Below are 20,605 nucleotides of genomic sequence, written 5' to 3' on the forward strand. Positions count from 1 at the left end.
TCACGTGTTGACGTAGTCACCGCACACAGGTGCACCAACCACGCAATCAAACCAACGAGCCTGTGCTCAAACTCACCTCGGTGCAAGAGGTATTCTCATTGCCTGTTCTCTAGATCTCCCCCTTTCTCAGAACCTTGTTCTCGCAATTATCCCTTCTATGCCTGTATCTTCAGCCTCTACCTTGCTATTGACTTTTCCTGACCAGAAGAGAAACATTCTCAAGTCTATTCCATCTTAAAAAAACAAAAACAAAACCTCTTCCTTACTCAGTGAAGCTTCTGGAAGGTTGGAGGTTCTAAAGAGGCCACACCACTCAGTATCTGAAATGAAAAGCATAATTGATTGTGATTTTTGGTAAGCAAAAAAGAGCCGTGCTTGTAAGACAGTCTCTCTGGACAAAGCAGACTGCAGCTTTATAGAGGGAGTTTAGGAAACCAAGTGAATTCGCCATCCTGACCCCCATGGCATCATCAAAGTGCCGCCTCTGGGGTGCAGGCCATGTTTTGGTGTTTCTGTAGCGCTGATGCCTCATCTCTCCTTCCTTCTTGAAACGCTCCTTACAGTCTTTCTGAGAGACTGGTCACTGTCTCCTGGTTTTCTTCTATCTCTCTGGCCATTCCTCAGCTTCCATGAATGGCTTTTCTTATAACTCTATCATTTAAGTAATAGTATTCCTCAGTTTTCATCCTCTGCTCCTTTCCTTCTGAGTCTGTTAGACCTCTTCCATTTGCTGATGGCTCCTGCCCATATGTGTTTCCTGATGACTCCAAATCTTTATTTTATCTCAAAGCCCTCTCCTAAATGAGTCACCTGACTGGCTGCCCATTGGGCATCTCCCGCCTGGGGATATCACGAGCTCCACCTCTCATAGACCCTGTCTCGCTGCCATCATCCATCCAGTTGTCCAACTCTTCTTTGGTTTATTCCTCTCCCTGTTTCCTACATTCAGTCAATGACTAAGTCTGATCAGTTCTGCTTTACTCACAGAGGGCTCCCTTCTCTCCATCCTTACTGCCAGCACCTCAGTTCTCATTATCTGTTACCTGAATTACTGCAGAACCCCCCTTACTTGATCTCCCTATTCTAGTCCAGCCTTCTTGCAATCCACAATTTTGACCTCTCTAAATGGGTAGTCATGTCACGCTCCTGTTTAAATCCTTTGTTTTTCTCCACTGCTTTTAGGTGGTAAAAGATTCCTTATCATGGTTTACACGGACCCCTGTGATCTGACCCCTACAGTCATTTCCAGCCTTATATCTCACACTCCCTGTGTCAACCTCCCACACCTCGGCGGTTCCCTGAATTCAGCACGCTAATAAAGAGCCCCCACCTTCAACATGCTGCTTCTTGTCCTTGGAAACTCCCATTCCTTGCCCGGATTAATTCATCTGACAACACAGCTCAGCCGTTGCTTCCTTCGTGGCGACTTCCCTGACCACTGTCCCTACCCCTGGTCTGATTTAAGTGCCCATTCTTTGTCCTCCTCCTTAGCACTTTTTACATCACATTACAGTCATTTGACTGCAACCTCCTGGAGGCTAGGGATAAATGTGTCTTTATATCAGTATCTGCATCCCCAGTACCCTCTGCCTAGTGACTGACAGAGAAGTTGTTCATTTTTGATGAATGAACTGACCTTTTCACTTTATCAGGGCCACAATTTTAAATGTACACATGCACACGCATACATACCAAAAAACCCTTGAATCTGATCAAGTCTCTAGGTCTAACTACCAATTTATAGGAAACATAGAAAGACTAGAGAATATGTTACATGATACCACAGGGATGCTGTTAGCAAAATCTAAATGTGGGAACTTCCATCAGACTAGCCTCTGCATTTCTTTAACTGCAGTCAAGCAATCGCAATGTATGGAGTTCTTTTAGATGCCGATTTTTTTTAAAAGTATGTAACCTAGAGAAATGTAAATACTGATTGTATGTTTGATATTAAGGAATTATTGTTAATTTTTTTAGATGTGATAATGGTATTATGCTTATTTTTTTAAGAGTCCTTATATTTAGAAATACATTCTGACATATTCACAGTTGAAATGATATGATGTCTAGGATTTGTTTCAGAATAATCCGAGGCAGAAGTTGGTGCGGATATAGATGAAATTGGATTGGCCGTGACCTGATAATTGTTGAAGCTGGGTGATGGGCACATCATGCTATTCTGCTTATTTTTGTTTGTATTTAAAATTTTCTGTAGTAAAACTTCTTATTGTGGTAAAACATGCGTAACGTACGATGTATCATTTTAACCATTTTCAAGTGTATGATTCAGTGGCATTAAGTACTTTACGTTGTTGTGCAACAATCCCCGTCATCCATCTCCAGAACTTCTTCATCTTCCCAGACTGAAACTCTGTCCTCATTAAACAATAACTCCTTATTTCCCCTTCTCTGGCCCCTGGCAACCACCATTCTATTTTCTGTCTCTGTGAATTTGACTACTCTAGGTAACTCGTATAAATGAAATCATACAATATTCATCCTTTTGTGTCTGACTTATCGTCTTCAGGGTTCATCCAAGACCAAACTGGGCCTTCATAGGAAGGATAAAGGAGTATGTGACAAATATCCATGTGTACAGAATGGTCGGTATCCTGGAAAAGGCCATCCTCCCCTTGAGACTCTGAACAGGGATTAGGTTTAAATGAGAGAGATGTGGAAGAGTTTCCTTGAGCTTAGGGCAGTCCTGATGACAGAAGCCAAGATCCACTCTGGGGGACTTCCGTGGTGGTGCAGTGGATAAGACTCCATGCTCCCTGGGGCTTCCCTGGTGGCGCAGTGGTTGAGAGTCCGCCTGCCGATGCAGGGGACACAGGTTCGTGCCCCGGTCCGGGAAGATCCCACATGCCGCGGAGCGGCTGGGCCAGTGAGCCATGGCCGCTGAGCCTGTGCATCTGGAGCCTGTGCTTCACAACAGGAGAGGCCACAACAGTGAGAGGCCTGCGTACCGCAAAAAAAAAAAAAGACTCCATGCTCCCAATGCAGGGGCCCCGGGTTTGATCCCTGATCAAGGAACTAGATCCCACATGCATGACACAACTAAGAGTTTGCATGCCACAACTAAGGAGCCCGTGTGCCACAACTAAGGAACTGGCAAGCCACAACCAAGGAGCCTGCCTGCTGCAACTAAGACCCGGTGCAAGCAAATAAATAAATACTAAAGGGAAAAAAAAAAAAAGATCCACTCTGGGATGTTCTCAACCTGGAGAACCCAGAGATGGTGAGGACAGTTCTGGACTTGCCTAAGGAGTCTGGAATCTGAGCCACACAGTAGAGCAAAATGCACAGTACAGCTGATTCTAGAGAATATTTAAAATTCCAAATTGATTCCAGAACTCTGGCTATTCAGTATCTCAAGGTTAAGCTGGAATCAGATCTCACCCACCTCCCCTCCCACATTGCTCCTTAAGATGTCTAAAGGATGATTCTCCAAAGACCAGAAGAGTAAAAACAAGTTGCAGCTTAATATTTGGTGCAAACATTTTCTGGTTTGGCTTCTATTCTAATTTGTTTTGTCTCTGGTAGGAATACATAAGAGGGTTTTTTTTTTTTTTAATTCATAAGTGACATTACTCATAAGTGACTTATTTTTGGTGTAAAACTTCTGAAAGGTAGTTCCTGAGCTTAGGGTAAAAATACAATTGGCAGAGCTACATGTGGTAGAAATAAGTGCATAGGGATGCTCAGGAAATAGAAAAGCTGCCTGAGAGGTGGGAGAGGCCAATGAGAGCAAGAGCTTTTCTGAGTAATCCTAAATAGCAAGTGTAACTTCCTCTCCCTATTCTTAACTTTTTACCTCCCCCTCTGCAGTCTCTGACATTTCCTGAGTTGTGTGGACTGTAGATCTTCAAAACTCTAAAGTCTTTGGGATTTGATGTCTACAGACATTAGAAGTTCTATGCCAGTTCTTCCAGCAAGATAGCTATAATCAATATGCCTCGTATATAGGAATATTCATTACAGGATAAGTTCAGGAAGGAGGGTTTTGGAAACAACCCAAATATCCATCGACATGAATAGATAAACAAAATGTTGTATATACACACAATGGAATACTTACTATTCAGGCTTAAAAAGGAATAAAATTCTGGTATGTGCTCTGTCTTTTAATTGATGTATTAAAACCCTTTATATTTTATGTTATTATTGATACGTTAGGGCTTACGCCTGCCATTTTGTTTTCTATCATCTCTGTTTTCTGTTTCTGTTTTATTTTTCCTGCCTTCCTGTGGGCTACTTTAACTTTTTTTAGAATTCCATTTTTATGTGTCTATAGTGGGTATTTTGTTTTGTTTTTTAATCATGTTTTTGAGTATACTCTTTGTATAGCTTTTTTTTTTTTTTTTTTTTTGCGGTACATGGGCCTCTCACTGTTGTGGCCTCTCCCGTTGTGGAGCACAGGCTCCAGACGCTCAGGCTCAGCGGCCGTGGCTCACGGGCCCAGCCGTTGCGCGGCATGTGGGATCTTCCCGGACCGGGGCGCGAACCTGTGTCCCCTGCATCGGCAGGTGGACTCTCAACCACTGCGCCACCAGGGAAGCCCCTGTATAGCATTTTTAATGGTTGCTCTAGGTATTACATGTGTATACACACACACACACACACATATAACATTACAGTCTCCTGGTGTTATCACTCCAGCAGGTTTTCTGTGTTGCTAGACTGCGTCTTTTCTGGTCCTTTGGCTAGTGAGAACTGGCCTTTGTTGGTCTTTTTTTTTGTCTGCATCCATTGGCATTTCCAGGTTGCTGGCTTCTTGATCTCCAAGTATAGGATATATGAGGCAAAAAGGAAATCCAAGCAACACCAACATGTCATTCCTCACGTCCCAAGGTCCCTAGCCAGTCTACCTTTTTGTCTCTACTTTTCAAAGTCTTACGTTTGTTTTATATATAACATCTGGGGTTTTAGTTGTACGTGGTGGAAGAAATAGGGAAAAGTACATCCACTCCATCTTCCCAGAAGTGGAAATTTCTCCCCATTTTATTTTTGATCTAACATAGAATTAAGGTGAATTTACTTTTTCTTTACTATTCTGAGTATACCTATGACTCTGACCCAGCCCACTGGACCCAGCCTTGGAATTTACCCCAGAGGAAGTAGGCTCATAGCTAGATTGTCCACAGAATTTCAGGCAAGTGCCTCTATTCCATACACTCATCTTTCTTTCCTGTGTCTTTATTCTCCCTTGTTTGCATCATTCTCAGAGAGCTGCTACTAGTAGAGACCTCTCAGCCACAAGATGGTGCCTCAGAGTAGTTCAGGGTAAGCCTTTTCTGCTGGTCCTTGGGCCCCTACGTTTAACTTAATATTAGTAAACGCAAGGCTATTTATCTAAGCCAAGGTATAGATGTGAAGACCCAATTGTGTTTTTCTTTAAGCCATGTCTTCTCAAATGCATGGAATCAGTATCAAAAATTGGTTTTGTTTGATTTTTTTTTTGTATCTTTACAATAACTTTGTGGGAATTCATATAGGAATTTTTAGAAAGCAATCGTCATTCCTCTTAATGAATCCAGTTGTCATTTTGTATCTGGGCTCGTTGAAAATAATCTGTAATCTCAGCATAGCTTTAATAAAGGAATGTTATAAATGCACTTTGAAGGAGATGCACTCTCAATGTCTTTTGGGGTGTTTGAATCCATGAACCAAACTTTTTTAGTGAAGATGTTTACTTTTAATTACTAACCCAACTTTTAAAATAGTGGCTTATAAGATTATGTAAAAATGCATGGAATAAATAGACTGGCAAAAACATGTTAGCAGTCTTTGGGTAGTGAGGTATGAGTGATTTCTTCTTTCACCTTCTTGTCTATATTTTTCAAGTTTTCAATAATGAGCTACTTTTATGAGATTAAAAATAGAGGTAGGCATATTCCTCAGCTAATCAGAAAATGTTTATTAACCATCCAGTATATGTAGAGCCATCTTCCCAGGCTTGACAGTTGGGTAAGAAAATTATTAGGCACTCCCTCACTAAAGGCAGGGGCCATGTCCTTCAAAATTTTGTAAGCTGTGATACCTACCATGTGCCTTATACATAGAGAGGCCTGGGAAATAACTGTTGAATGAACACAGAAGCCATTATTCATAGCTTTGAAGGGAAGAATTTTATTTTACTGGTCATAAAGCTTTGGGTCAGAGTCCTCACACTGGTCTTGATACACTTCTCTGCTTGAGTATCAGCTCACATTCAGTGGCCAACTTGTGTCTATTCTGTCCTTTAATTCTAGAACTAAGAATTCATGATAATAAAACTCACTACTGTTTCCTAAAATAATAAGATTAGTAATGGAGTTGGATGGGCCAAAAAAATACATAAATCCAAAGCATTAAACAGTAATTTAAAAATTCAGCCCTTGTTAATTCATTATTAGACTAACAGGAGTCTGCATGTGTATTAGACATAACAGGTACTCAAGCAATATTTGACAACTGACCAAATAAATAAATGAAATTTTATTGATCAGAGAATTTTAAATAATATCCTGAAAGTCTACATGGGAAGAAATTTATGAGTAAGGGGAAGCTAGACTAAAGAAAATGCCTTTTCTAACCAAGACCCAAGAAAATTAAGGATTTCTTCAGTGACTTTCAACTTGTGATTTTCGTAGGCCCAGCAGTTGTTGTTTTCTTTTTAAAAAAATTTTTTTTTAATTTTATTTACTTTTGGCTGCGTTTTGTCTTCGTTGATGCACATGGGCTTTCTCTAGTTGCGGCGAGTAGGGGCTACTCTTGGTTGTGGCGTGCAGGCTTCTCATTGCGGTGGCTTCTCTTGTTGCAGAGCATGGGCTCTAGGGTACACGGGCTTCAGTAGTTGTGGTGCGTGGGCTCAGTAGTTGTGGCACATGGGCTTTGTTGCTCCGCAGCATGTGGGATCTTCCCAGACCAGGGATCGAACCAGTGTCCCCTGCACTGGCAGGCAGATTCTTATCCACTGCACCACCAGGGAAGTCCCAGCCCAACAGTTTTTATAAATTACAGAACTTTTATACTTCTGATACACTATTATATAACTTAAGTTATAGTTTTTCATTAGCTTTTTACATATTATACTTAGTAATATCCATTAATAGCTTAGTGTAATAGGTTGTACATAAAAGTAATCTATGGACTTTTCCTTATGAAATAATGAATGTAAGCAAGCTCACCAAAGTACTAGATTTACTAAAAATCCCAGTGTAAACTTTTGAGAGGAGTTCATGTGCGCACAACACATGTGGAAAGTGGAGAGAATGGGGAGTAGATTCACTGAGTGGAAAATAAGCTAGAGAATGGAAATTGACAGACCTTTGGGAGGAAAAAGGGATTTCAGTGAAAGGTAGCAGTCTCAGCAGAGTCATGACATGGAAAAGTTGACTGAAAAGTCAGTATTCTGGCCATTTACAAACTTAAAAAAAAAAAAGTAGAACACTTTACTCAAATGAAAGTCTATGCAGAATACCAATATATAAATACTGTATACAAAAGCTGAGCTGTTTGGGTTGAAACAAGGTTGGGAGTGTGTAGGAACCAAACCCCATCCTTCTTAGTCCCCCTGCCTCTATCCCCATGGACTCTAGGGAACACGGTCTATGCTTAGAAACCTCCCCAGGTATCCAGTGTAGCCTGGCCGGTGGGCAGGTGTTAGACATTAAGTTGTGACAAGGGAGCATTTTCCTCATGCTTATTTGCAAAGATGGACTGTTATTTTAAGGAATGTTTTCTCACCTCTTACCGGAAAAGACTATTTGACCATTGAGATTACCATCTGCAAGAATCAATCCCCTTACTGGAGATTCTTCCCTTGACCCTCTTGGGGACTGGCTTTGTGTTTTTTAGCTCTTAGATGTGGTCTCTCAACTAGCCAAGCAGAATCTTCAAGTGCTGGTCCTGGGCCGGAAGCATATGTTAAAGCAGAATTCCCGGTGGAGGAAGGATGATATGGAAAAGGTGCAAAAGCAAGCCAGCTTTTTTTTTGCTGACAACATGTAGGTATTGAAGTTATTAAGTGAGTTACACTAGGCTCCAGTCATCTACTTGTTACCTATTTTTTGCCATTTTTAAAAGTGCATGTGTGTGTACGTATGTATGTATGTATATATATATTCAGCCTCATTCCAAAAAAAAAAATTTAAGACAGCTTACAAAAATACAGTTTTTACAGCAGGATAAACTTAGATAGATGAGGAAATCAGGTTAAAGGAGAAATAAGTTAAAGCCCAAAATGAGATTAGTACACAGAATGCATGCCATAAATTCCTAAATAGATCATTTAACAAATATTTTACAAATACGAGCACCTTCTGTGTTCTTGGAGAAACAGCAGTGAACAAGACCAAGTCCCTGCCCTCTTGTGACTTAACAGTAAACAAATAAACAGGTAATGTAATTCCAGGCAGTGATTAAAGCTGTGAAGACCATGAAGCAGAGTAAGGAGCTGGAAGGGGACTAGGTCGGGGATAGGTCAGAGGGGAGTGGAAAAAGCCTTTGGGAGGGGGCAGATCTGAAGGGAACGAGTGAGTCATTTGAGAAAGGGGGAAGGGTGGTGGGAAGAAGCTACCAGGCAGAGGGAACAGCAAGTGTTGAAAAGGGCCTGAGGCAGGAATGAGGAAGGCTGGCAGGCCAGTGTGGATGGGCTGGGGGCAGCAAGAGGGAAGGTAGTCAGTTCTGAGGTCCGAGAAAAGGCAGGGACCACATTGCAGAGTTCCTCGTGGGCTGTGGATTTTATTCTCAATGTAAAGGGAATGTTGCTATGAGCTACAGCTTCCCAGGAAGCCAAAGGAACATGGAAAACATGGTCAGCGACAAAATATACAGTGTCCACAGAGTATGAAAAAGCAGCTGATCGGAAGGAGCACAGATCCACAACAGCACGTATTAACTTTCAGCATGCGTTTAGGTTTTCACACTGTTCATGCCGACAAAGGTTTACTTCCAACTTTGCACGGATAATGAGCGCACCTCAGCCCCACGTCTAGGTTTCATTAGATTGAATGTTATAACTTCAAGGTTTGTCAGTATTCCCCAAATCATTTCTTCTTAAAAAGGTCAAATGGGGGAATTCCCTGGCAGTCCATTGGGTAGGACTCGGCACTCACTGCCGTGGCCCAGGTTCAATCCCTGGTCGGGGAACTAAGAATCCTGCAGGCTGCACAGCGCGTTCCCCTCCTCCCCCGAAAAGAAAGGTCAAATGGCATTCAGTGCACAAAGCTGGAAGCTAACCCCTGCTTCAGATCCCAAACCAAATCCCATTTTTCTTTAGCTAAGCCCTTTTATTTATTCATGGGAGGGGGGTGCTTCCATCTCTCCAGGACTATAAGACAATAATAATGCTCTTCATGCAGTCACCTTAGGCAATACTGGGTAAACCTTAAGAGCGCAGGCTTGGGAATGAACCCACCCAGGTTTAAATCATGGCCCTGCCGCTTCCTGTCTGGGAAGGCGTTTCCCTTCTCTCTGTTTTCTTTTCTTCATATGCAACCCTCATGAGGATTAAATGAGAAGATAACTTGCAAATCATACAGCACCAAGTACATGGCAGGTGTGTATGTTTGTTGCTGTCACCATCATCATTATTATTCTTAGGTGGAAGAACTGGATAAATGCAGTGTTATAACCAAGAAGCCTGTTGGAAATTGGTCTCATGTTTGGTTTGGAGCCTGTATTTATTGCATACACTGAAGTTCCCAACCCAGTTGTAAAGATTGACTCAGGGACATTCTATGGCTTTGGATTTGAGTATTTACATTTGTAACATTAACTCTGTTTTCCATTAATGTGCCGAAGAAGCCTGTTCAACCGCGCGGTAGAGAGAGCAGTATAGTGAATCCCCACGTGGCTGTCGCCCCGCTCCAACAGTCAACATCATTTGTTAACCTTGCTCCATACAACCTCCACATGTTTTCTCTTTTCTTTTCCTCTCTCTTTTTCCTGGAGATTTTTCAGACAGATCCCAGTTGTTTTATCATTTCACTTGAAATACGTCAGTATAAGGTAAACTTTAAAGGGTCCACTTCGGGTCATTTGGATCAAGGCATAGGGCTTATCACATGTTGCTGTCCAGATCTCCTGAGCCAAGGTAGCCACCACTGTTTCTACAGCACATGTATTCAAGTGGTCAGCGCTGATGTTGAGGGCCCATTGGCGGCTTTGTGCTCCTGGCTCTTCTCAAGTTGGAGATGCCTTTGGGTGCTGATCTACAGCAGGATGTGTAGATGTGCAGGATGACTACCCAGAAGCTGCTTGGGGATAACCAGTTTCCGCTTTGAGGTCAGCCCCTTACTTTTGCAAGAAATTTTCATCCTGCCCTGTTAGTATTATGAATTTGAGTGAGGAAAGGAGACGGGGAAAGGTGTGCTCTGTGGTGGATGAAGCAGATAGGAAACACACCCTGGGAACACAGAGACCCAGCTTTTGAGTATGAAGAGAGAATTACTGTTAGAGTCCTCCATTCAGGTGGAAGAGCCCAGTTGAGCTGCTAAGAATCCCTAGCATTAGCATTCCTTTCCCCTTAGCCTTCCATCTGTGTTCTAGATAGTGTTGTCTACCAGCTAGGACTTGCAGGCGGCTCTTACGTATCACTGAGATCATGTCAGTTAAGAAAGCAGAACACTTCTGAGGAAAGCGAGTAAGAAAACAGCATGGTGAAGAATGCTGTTCTTTGCCTCTTTGGGTGTGTGCTTGACTGTGTTCTTTCTTATGCCTGACTCAGCTCAGAGGACGATCCATTCCTTCTGTATGCCACACTGCACTCGGGGGACCACTGCAAGTTTATCACAAAAGATCTGATGCGGGACCACAAGGCCTGTCTGCCTGATGCCAAGACCCAACGCCTGTTCTTTAAGTGGCAGCAGGGACATCAGCTGGCAATTGTTAGTAGGCATCCGGGATCAAAAATAACATTTCAGGTATGTTACCTGTTCTCTACATAATGTCAGCAGAGCCAAGTAGATAGTAAGAATGCGGCATAGTCAAAGAATGTTGCAACTAGTTCTCAATGTTTTATTTTACTTTTAAATATTGATTGATTGACTGATTGATGTATTTGGCTGCACTGGGTCTTAGTGGCGGCATGCATGCAGGATCTAGTTCCCTGACCAGGGATCAAACCCAGGCCCCATGCATTGGGAGCACAGAGTCTTAACCACTGGACCACCCGGGAAGTCCCTCAATGTTTTATTTTTCTCAGCTTTAGTTTGGTATCTGGAATGACCCAGATCCTAGAAACACAGAGTCTGCCAGAGCAAAGTTTTCATAGGCCAACCCCACGTTAATTGACATATTGAAAACACCTGGAATGTCATCAGTTGTGACATCAGTTATGTCATCAATTATAAATCCTCATATGTGTTTTTTATCCTACTGTTTATTTGCAGTAGCTCAAAATTCCTTATTCCTTATGGTTCATCATAAGTTCTATTTCTGCTAAATAACTCCTTTTTCCTGTTTAATCCACTGCTGTGGCACAGTCTCAGTTGAGTTCTTTTTTGATTCTAGTTTAAATACCTGTAAGTACAAGGATTCCTCCTGTGTGAAAGCAAAGGGAGAAAATCTAAAGGCGAGTTACTACAGAAAAATACACTAGCCAATGATAAATATGGTCCAGTGGTCAAAAAATATGTAAAACAACATTTATACGAAATATGGTATCAAATTACCACAGAGATACAGTCACTAACAGTTCTGTTAGTTTCGAGCGTACAGCAAAGTGATTCAGTTATACATATATGTGTGTGTGTGTGTATATATATATATATATATATATATATATATATATTCTTTTTCAGATTCTTTTCCATTATAGGTTATTACAAAATATTGAGTATAGTTCCCTGTGCTATACCGTAGGTCCTTGTTGTTTACCTGTTTTACATATAGTAGTGTGTATGTGTCAATCCCAACTCCTAATTTATCCCACCCCCTACGGCCCCCCACCCCCGGCATTCATCTTCACAGAATTAGCTGCTCTTTCAAAATCCATTGTTAAGTAAGACAGAGAATACATCTCTGAAGCAAACTGAGAAGCTGTCAGAAGAGAAAGGGAAATGGCTAGGTATTCCTTTAGTGTTGTTCTCAATGTGTGGTTCCCTTTTAAATTCAACAGCATATTCTCATCTATGACACCGTGGTGCAAACAACGGGAGACTCGTGGCACATACCTTATGATGACGACGTGGTGGAAAGATATTCCTACGAAGTGCCAACCAAATGGCTTTGCCTTCACCGGAAGACATAAAGACTCTTACCCCCATGCTAAACTTGTGTTTGGGTGTCCTCCTGGTTGACATCAGAGCTCTTAAGTTGATGGTTGATGCTTGTTTAGAGCATTGCTTCTGTCCTGTCTGATCCAGTTTGTCCTGTTTGGTCCAGTTGGTTTGCATATCAATAAATTGATTTTTTAATTAAATAAGATATATCTTTTCATAACCGGTTGCATTTTTCCCCCTAACATTTGTTAGGATTTGAGGCTTATCCAAAGTTGGGGAACTTGGTGCAGAGTGATACCTACCTTTCTCCTATTGAGCCAGCTATTCCGCTTACTTGGGCAACAGGGTCTTCTGGTATCCATTTTGCTACCCTTCCAGGTCCACCAATAGCAGAACCAATCCATCTGGCCCTGGGCTCTGGGTTGTTTGTAAACCCTTTCTCCATTTCTGATATCATCTCATCCTCTCATGTTATCTCCTTCCCACACTGAATCACTTGTGGTCCTCTCTGATGAGCTGGCCCAGATGTCAGAGGTGTATTAGCAACTTCTACTTATCACCCAATGATTTGGGTTGGAGGAAAGGGGGCAATTCCTTCTCTTTAGATTATGAATGTTTCTTCTTCATCCTATAATGCCTTTTCCAGACTAATTCAACATTTTGTGAACACTGTTAATTCCATCACTTGGTATGAGGGCTTTCTAAAGTATATAGATTATTTTCATTTTATCAAGTTTGACTTACTTTACCAAAGTGAGTAAGTTGTTGCCTCTCTGTTTTACTCCCTTGATAGGCAGCTTATATCTTGATTTTAGCTGAAAATATTCGTGTCTGTAACACTTCATAACAGTTCTTTCCTTACTCATACGTACTATACAATTTGATATTCAAGAGCAGACAAAACCAGTCTATGGTGATAAAAATCAGAATACTAGTTGCCTGAGGAAAAGGGCACAAGAGAATTTTGTGGGGGTGATGGAAAGTTCTGAGTGGTGCTGACATAGGTGTATGTATGTATTAGTCAAATTCATCACACTAAACACTTAAAATTGATGCATTTACAACAACGTAACTGAAAAAAGTATGTTAGCATAAAAGTTATTTACATGAAAAAACAATGACTTCATTTATATCAAACAATGTACATGGATATAAGTAAGGTGTGTATTATGCACAGAGAGACAATCCAGGAAAAACAGAGGAGGGGATGTTTTACCTCCTTACGCCATTGTTGGATTCAACACTGCTGCCTCCTAGAGGAAGGGGCTCTCCAGACAAGTGCCTGATAAATTGAGGGCATTGAAAGATGCTGAGAATCGGAAAGCTCTCATAAATCCAACCTGTTTATTTTCTAGATTTCATGAACTACCTACTTAGAACACTGTGCTTGCAGCGAGCTAAACTTTTTTTTAAGAAACTACCCTAGTTTTAAGAAAATTAGGAAAGAAAGCATTTGTTAAATAAGCTTGTCTAAAAGCTTAATGCAAATTCCTCACAAGTTGCTCTAGAGATGGGAGAGGATACAAAAAGAATCGTAGAACTTCAGAGCAGGAGTGAACCTTGAAGAACATAAAGTCCAACAGTCGCATTTTATAGAGCAGGAATAGACCCAGGAAGATGCAATGGCTCCCTTGGATCCCACAGCTAGTTAGTAGAGACATTTCAACCATAACCCAGCTCTTCTGATTCTCAAGTCAAATAGTCTTTCTTCTACTGTACACTGTAACTTAGACTAGAGTAGTTCATAAAAACTCAGACAGACTGAATGGTAGAGCATCCGGTATGTAGATTTAGAAACTTTGTTAGCCACATAAGAGAAAGTGGGGAGAATGAGAGGAAGGGAACAGGCAGGACGACCTCTTCAAGGGCCCACGTTTCCATGGTGGCTCATCAGGGTAGAAAATTGGGTTAGAGAAACTACATTATCTTTGAACTCTTTAATACCATTCCAAAACACAACCCTAATTTCTGCTTGAGGTAAATTGAGGTGCATCTGTCACTTGTCCGGGAGCAGGGCAATTCTAGGGCGCTCAGAATCAATGGCACTGACACGGGACCTTGGAGAGTTCAGGGATTCTCTGAATGGAGGCAGCTGGTACCCAACACTTAGGCTGCCTTTTGTATTCTGATCACCTGAGTGAGACAAAAGCTACCTGTCTAATTCAAGGTCCCAGACACAGTGGGAAGAAGGAATTCTTTAAAAACCTGTGCCCTGGATTGAGAGTATCTTTAAATTTGGCCAGCCATGAACAATGAAAGCTTTGAAAGGGCACTGACTCTGCCACTGAAAAGTGTGTCTAAAATGCTTTGTGCTTCCCTCTGGCATGCTCCTGAATTTATACTCTCTTTTCCTCCTGCTGTTCTCAGACCCAGTAAAGAGAAAATCACAAAGGAGAAGCCTGAGCTCATTCTCCCAGGGCTCCGCTGGGACTACCTCACCTCAGGTGCCTTGTTCTTCACATTAAATGAATTTTTCTCTTCAAGTTTGCACTTGAATATAATTACTGCTTCCCTGTTCCTTTAGCAGGTTTCTTGCTTTTTAAAAAAACTGTCCTAAGGTGCTATAAAATGCATATGTGTTCACATTAGATTTCTTTTTCCCTGATAGCTTCATTCTAGAGCAGGCATGGAAAGGAAGGGTATGTTATGTAGGCACCTGAATTCTGGCCTATCATGGTGAGTCTTATCTTTGCTAAAAATCAAAATTATTCGGGATACTTGAGGGCAAAGCTAAATGAAGTGTAGATCAGGTACTTTGCCCATCCTTCAGCAACTTGGAATTTCTAGAGTGAGGAACATCTAAGGGAATGCTTGTGGGAATGACTGGGAGTGGAGGAACATAGACCACTCTGATGAAATTGTGGGATTTAGATTTGGGTTCTTTCAGGGCTGGGACTTAAGCAGAACTAAGAGTTCTTAGTAAGTGGGACAAGGCAGCTGCTGGAGCCTCCTATAACCCCAGGGTGACAGTAGGGTTGCCAGATAAAATACGGTCTCCCAAATAAATTTGAATTTCAAATAAATGACAATTTTTTGTATAAGCACGTCGCAAGTATTGCAGGGATATACTTACACTAAAAATATTCACTGCCTATCTAAAATTCACAATTAACAGGGCCGCCAATATTTTTATTTGCTACATCTGGCAACCCTAGGTGGGAATTAGCTGGGAAACGAGGGGTAGTGGGAAATGAGGCATCTCTAAAGCCCACAGCCCTACAGGAGGCCGGAGGGCAACAAGGATAAGAAAGGATCTAAGGGACTTCCCTGGTGGCACAGTGGTTAAGAATCCACCTGCCAGTGCAGGGGACACGGGTTCGATCCCTGGTCTGGGAAGATCCTACATGCCACGGAGCAATTAAGCCTGTGCTCCACAACTACTGAAGCCCGCGCGCCTAGAGCCTATGCTCCGCAACGAGATAAGCCACCACAATGAGAAGCCTGCGACTGCAACGAAGAGCCTGCGTGCAGCAACGAAGACCCAGTGCCGCCCAAAATAAATAAATAAATAAATAAAATTAAAAAAGAAAGGATGTGAGTAAAAGGCACCTGGGCAGGAGGTGGGGTGTGGGGGTGGAGGAGAGAGACCAAACGTTCCCTGCCTTATCCCAGCCAATGACAAGCTTGAGTCCATGTGATATAAATGAAGGAAGTTCCATTCAGAGACCTACTTAGAGGAAGCCATTCAAACCAGCAGGATGAAAGAAAATATGGGAGATGGTGAGAATATTCTCTCTGTATGTAATGAAAATAAATGCCACAAAACTAAAAAAAACAAAAACAAAAAACGGGAGACGCGAACACCAATGAGTAAGTAAATGCAGTAAATCTTGAGAAATAATCTTTAATTTTCTCTTATCATGTTTCTGTTATTGTGTTTCAAGATTCCCTGAGGGCAGCCTCCCTGGTGGTGCAGTGGTTAAGAATCCGCCTGCCAATGCAGAGGACACGGTTTCGAGCCCTGGTCCGGGAAGATCCCACATGCTGCAGAGCAATTAAACCTGCGAGCCACAACTACTGAGCCCATGTGCCACAACTACTGAGCCCATGTGCCACAACCACTGAAACCCACGCGCCTAGAGCCTGTGCTCCGCAACAAGATAAGCCACCGCAATGAGAAGCCTGCGCACTGCAACGAAGAGTAGCCCCTGCTCACCGCAACTAGAGAAAGACTGTGCACAGCAACAAAAGACCCAATGCAGCCAAAAATAAATAAAAGTAAAATAAATAAATTTTTTTTAAAAAGATTCCCTGAGGACTTTTCTCCCCAAGTTTTGTCTCTGTTGGCAATACTTGATCTGACAGATGCTTCCAGAGACTATACATATACAACTTGCCTTCAACCAGGAATTGAAATAAACAGGAAGACAATTATCTAGTCACTGATAACAGCTAAAAATTGTTTTGCTACCAGAGTACTCTCAGAAGTACACTGTTATCAAATGGATTAAGTTATTAAAATAACCATGATAATTTATTATAAATAGCAGTGTTATGTGAAGGGTTTCTGGTAGCTTCTGACAAGAAAGTTGATGTAGAATTAATTTCATCCATATTTAAATGATTACCTCATTAGTCTCTTTGATGTTAGTTAAAATTCAGCCCAAGAAGCAAATACTTGAGAAATCACAATTTCTAATATGGTAGAGACATAAATTCATTTTAAGGAGACCAGTTCAGATTGCCGTATCAGTCTCAGCTGGGCTAGAACATTACTAAGTATCAAGTTTAGTTCACATCTAAATATTGAAAGTCCGTGTTTTTTCTTTTTTTCTAATTTTTATGTATTAAAAATTTTTTAAATAGAAGTATAGTTGAATTACAATGATTCAGGTATACAGCAAAGTAATTCAGATATATATATATATTCTTTTTTAGATTCTTTTCCATTATAGCTTATTACAAGATATTGAATATAGTTCCCTGTGCTATACAGTAGGTCCTTGTTGTTTATGAAAGTCCATTATTAAAACAGATTTTTTGTGCTTTCTATGACTGCATCAGAACAAAGAATGTCAGTGTCCGGAATTCCCTGACAATTCTGCTTCTCATTTGGCTCTCTGGGGCAGAGTGGCATCCGGCCTGGGAGGATAATATGGGGCCTCCACCTCCATGAAACAGGTTCCTTTGGAAGTGGTTATGGCAGGTTGTCGGAAAGGTAAGTCCCTCACCTAGACTCATTGCTTAAGATGTACTGTATTACTAATTCTTTAAAAATAAATCATTCTTGTATTTTCTTCCCCTTTTCAGTGACCTTGTCCTAGAATCCAAAGCTGAATATTTTTATCCTCTGCTCCAAAGCTGAGTAGTCTAATGCTATTAAGTTTTTATACACATATATGCCTTTCATATATATATACACACATGTATATATAATTTTTTTAAGGATCACTCATTCTCTATAAGCTCTTTTGTAATAAGGTTTTTTCCCACCTGACAGAAAATGAAACTTTTCCTTGTTCTCATAGTCTTCTGTCACTTCTTCCTCATGTACTCTGAACATCATAATATAACTTCATAAAACGAGGCAGTCAGGTTAAGCTAGGGCATTGCTGTATACCATAAAATACTATTTGCATGGTTGTATACTCACAAACTATTCCTCCAGGTTTCCTGTGTTCAGAAGGAAATTTGTGTTCCAGGAAGCTGTCACCCTGATGATAGCTACTGGCTCAAATTAAGGATCATGTCCTTTGGCACTCAGCCCTGTTCTGGCAGGAGTTCTCAAATCCTTGAAGAAATGGGTCTTTTCCAAGTTAGGCCCTCTGATCTGCAACTCCTAAAGAAATAAACTCTGGTCAGACCAAGTATTTGAAGAGAAAGCCTGAGGAAGTTTTGCTGCTTGACACAGATAGGGAGCTTTTTATTTTTTTAAGTAAATCATCTGGCTCTTTTTGTTCTTTGATACAGCAAGGGAGGTTTCTGTGAGGAAATCAGTACTGAACAGTTTGTGCTTTATGAATGTCAGTAGATTTTTTTTTCCTTCCCACTCCCACTGCCACTGTCCCCAGAGATTTCAACACCATCCATATTCTGGTCTCATTGTTTCTTATCCACTTAAACTCTGATGAGTTTCGGCCCCCTGTGAGATGCCAACCTGGATCTTTTAAACTACTTAAAAGTGCTCCACTTTCAGGATATCAGACTTTGGAGCTCTTCTTTTTGCCTACAACCTCCTTAACCTGCTCCACTCCTTCATCCCGACCACCAGTTCCTAGATCTGTTCTTAGGCCTAGTCCTTCCTCACCTAGAGGCCTCTCTTACCCATCTGCATCTGGCTTTGCTTGCCTTGTTGCTCACCCCACTCCATCCTCAAACCACTCATTTCATGGATGACTTCAGTAATACTTCAGATTCTTTTATTCATTTCACCTCCTGTGGTACCCATCTTATCAATTCTAAACCAAACTTTGGGTAGCCCCATACCATTCCACTTTCTCCTCTCCTGTACCATAGTATTGCTAGAAAAGTCACGAAATTATGCTACGAGTACTTCACTCCCATTTGAAGGTCCTTTGTTTCACCTTTCAGTGAATTCCCTGTTAATTCCCCAAAGGAGCTCTCCCAACTTTTGCCATCTTAACTTGAAAAGAGCTCATCTCCTGCAGCCTCCATTTCCTTTTCTGTTCAGTGGGGAAGAGGGTGCCAGCGTACTTCTCAAACTCTAATGGACATGGGATCTCGTTTAAAGTGCTGATTCTGATTCAGGTCTGGTGTGCCTGGTGATGCCAAGGCTGCAGACCATATTTTTGAGTAGTATTTTGAGTAGTCTCAAATGAGCTCCAAGGTTATTTAAAAATAATAATAATAGTACAACACTCATGATTCTAAGTCCTGAATCATAACCTGGCCACTCTCACTCTCAGCAGATGACTTAAGCAGGAACTAAAAGCCATCTGTTAAGAGACTCTTCAGCAATTTTTGCCCTTTCTAGCAACTTTCTTTCCTCACCCTTTTCTCCCTCTTCTAGGTTACTTTTTCTACTGCCTCCATACTATCCTTTCTTGCTAACTTGAGAAGTTGTTTTCTCAGTTAATCTCTTTCCATGGGCTCATTCCCCCATCTAACTACAATACTTTTGGCTTCTAGCCTGACAAAACTGTGCTTCCCTAGGGATAATTTAACAGCCAAACTTCTCAGAGGAAGGAGCCATCTCTACCCCTGCTTTCTTTCCAATTCTACATTTGCAGCTGAGCATTTCTACTCAACCACGGTGAAAAAAATTCATCTTCACCCCAACAGAGTGACCTCCTGCCTTACTTTATGTTATTTTTTCCTGATCATTTCCCCCTACTTACATACCTAATCAATTAGCAAATTGTGTTGACTCCATCTTCAAAATATCTATTGTAGTCTAATTATTCAACTCTTAACTACCTTTCCAAAGGAAATAATCCTTTTTTAAAAAATTTGTACATGAAGATATTCTTCATAATAATGTTATTGATAATAATAACACAATTGGAAATAACGAAATGTTCAAAACAAGGGAGGGAAGAAATAAATATAATTTTAAACGTTACAGTGATTAAAATGATACTTTGTGTGTTGGCATGGGTTAAATGACAAAACATCTACAAAATGGTATGTTTAACATGATCCCATGTTTTAAATAGGAAGGAAGGAAGGAAAGAGACATTTGGAGAAAAGTATCTGAAAGAAATAATATTTTGTTGATTCCAAAATGTTAATAGGTATCTCTGCATGCTGGGATTGTGGTTGATTTTTAGTTGTCTTCATCTTCTGCACAATCTGAATTGTTACATGTGTAATAGGATGTTAGAATAGGACTCTTTCTGCCTCAGTTTCCACTGAGGCACAAATATAGTAGATACCAAGATTCCCAGGTGAGTGTGGGGCAGACAGTACATATGCAGAATTTACAAAAAGAATAAAGGAGAATCTGCCTCACAACTCCCAGCCCCTTAACCAGGCCAAAGATATCAAAGAGTCAGAGGAAGGAAAAAGATAAAGATGTTTCCTTGTAGAGAGCTGTGGCCAAGCTCCTGGTTCCTTAGGTACCCTCTGACCCCAGGACCCCGGGAAAGATGCCTCAGTAGGAATACTTGGAGCTCCTCTTGCAGTCTGGGGAACCCAGGACTTCAGAGAAAGCTGAAGCCTCTGTGGATGGGCCTGACTCTGCAAAAGCTGCAGGATGACAGCAGGGCTGACAAGAGACATTGGAAACGAGCCAGAGAGGGCTACTGCCTTGGACTTGCCTGGCACTGCAGGTTTCCTGATGGGGGCCAGATAGGTGGGAAGAGAGTTGCCTTAGGCTGTCTTGGGCTGGAGGGGAACTTCGGGATGGCCAGGGGTTGAAGAAGGAGTGCAAGTGGCCACCTACATATAAAAACTGATGGGCTCAGCAGAGAACCACTGAAGAGCCTTAGAAGAGTGGC

The 20,605-nt window shown here is 41.4% G+C and overlaps 2 protein-coding genes across 9 annotated transcripts in view; both read left to right on the top strand.

The window, feature by feature from the left end:
* The window catches only part of PRORP (protein only RNase P catalytic subunit), a 132,291-nt gene extending 115,850 nt beyond the window's left edge, over nt 1–16,441 (top strand). For 6 of the 8 annotated variants that reach the window (XM_049705933.1, XM_049705938.1, XM_049705935.1 and 3 more), the window contains 3 exons: nt 7,840–7,988; nt 10,712–10,907; nt 12,104–12,409. In XM_049705933.1, coding sequence (XP_049561890.1) covers nt 7,840–7,988; nt 10,712–10,907; nt 12,104–12,235 — 477 coding nt within the window. In that variant the 3' untranslated portion in view covers nt 12,236–12,409. Of the gene's footprint in view, nt 1–7,839; nt 9,542–10,711; nt 10,908–12,103; nt 12,410–16,090 lie in introns of those variants that run through there. The other 2 variants (XM_049705937.1, XR_007475524.1) reach the window with 2 other exon arrangements.
* A 788-nt stretch (nt 16,442–17,229) lies between these two features.
* PSMA6 (proteasome 20S subunit alpha 6) overlaps nt 17,230–20,605 on the top strand; it is a 32,874-nt gene continuing 29,498 nt past the window's right edge. The window contains exon 1 of the mRNA XM_049705952.1: nt 17,230–17,364. Coding sequence (XP_049561909.1) covers nt 17,319–17,364 — 46 coding nt within the window. The 5' untranslated portion in view covers nt 17,230–17,318. The remainder of the gene's footprint in view (nt 17,365–20,605) is intronic.

Source organism: Orcinus orca, chromosome 2 (assembly GCF_937001465.1).
Source record: "Orcinus orca chromosome 2, mOrcOrc1.1, whole genome shotgun sequence".
NCBI classification, from domain to species: domain Eukaryota; kingdom Metazoa; phylum Chordata; class Mammalia; order Artiodactyla; family Delphinidae; genus Orcinus; species Orcinus orca.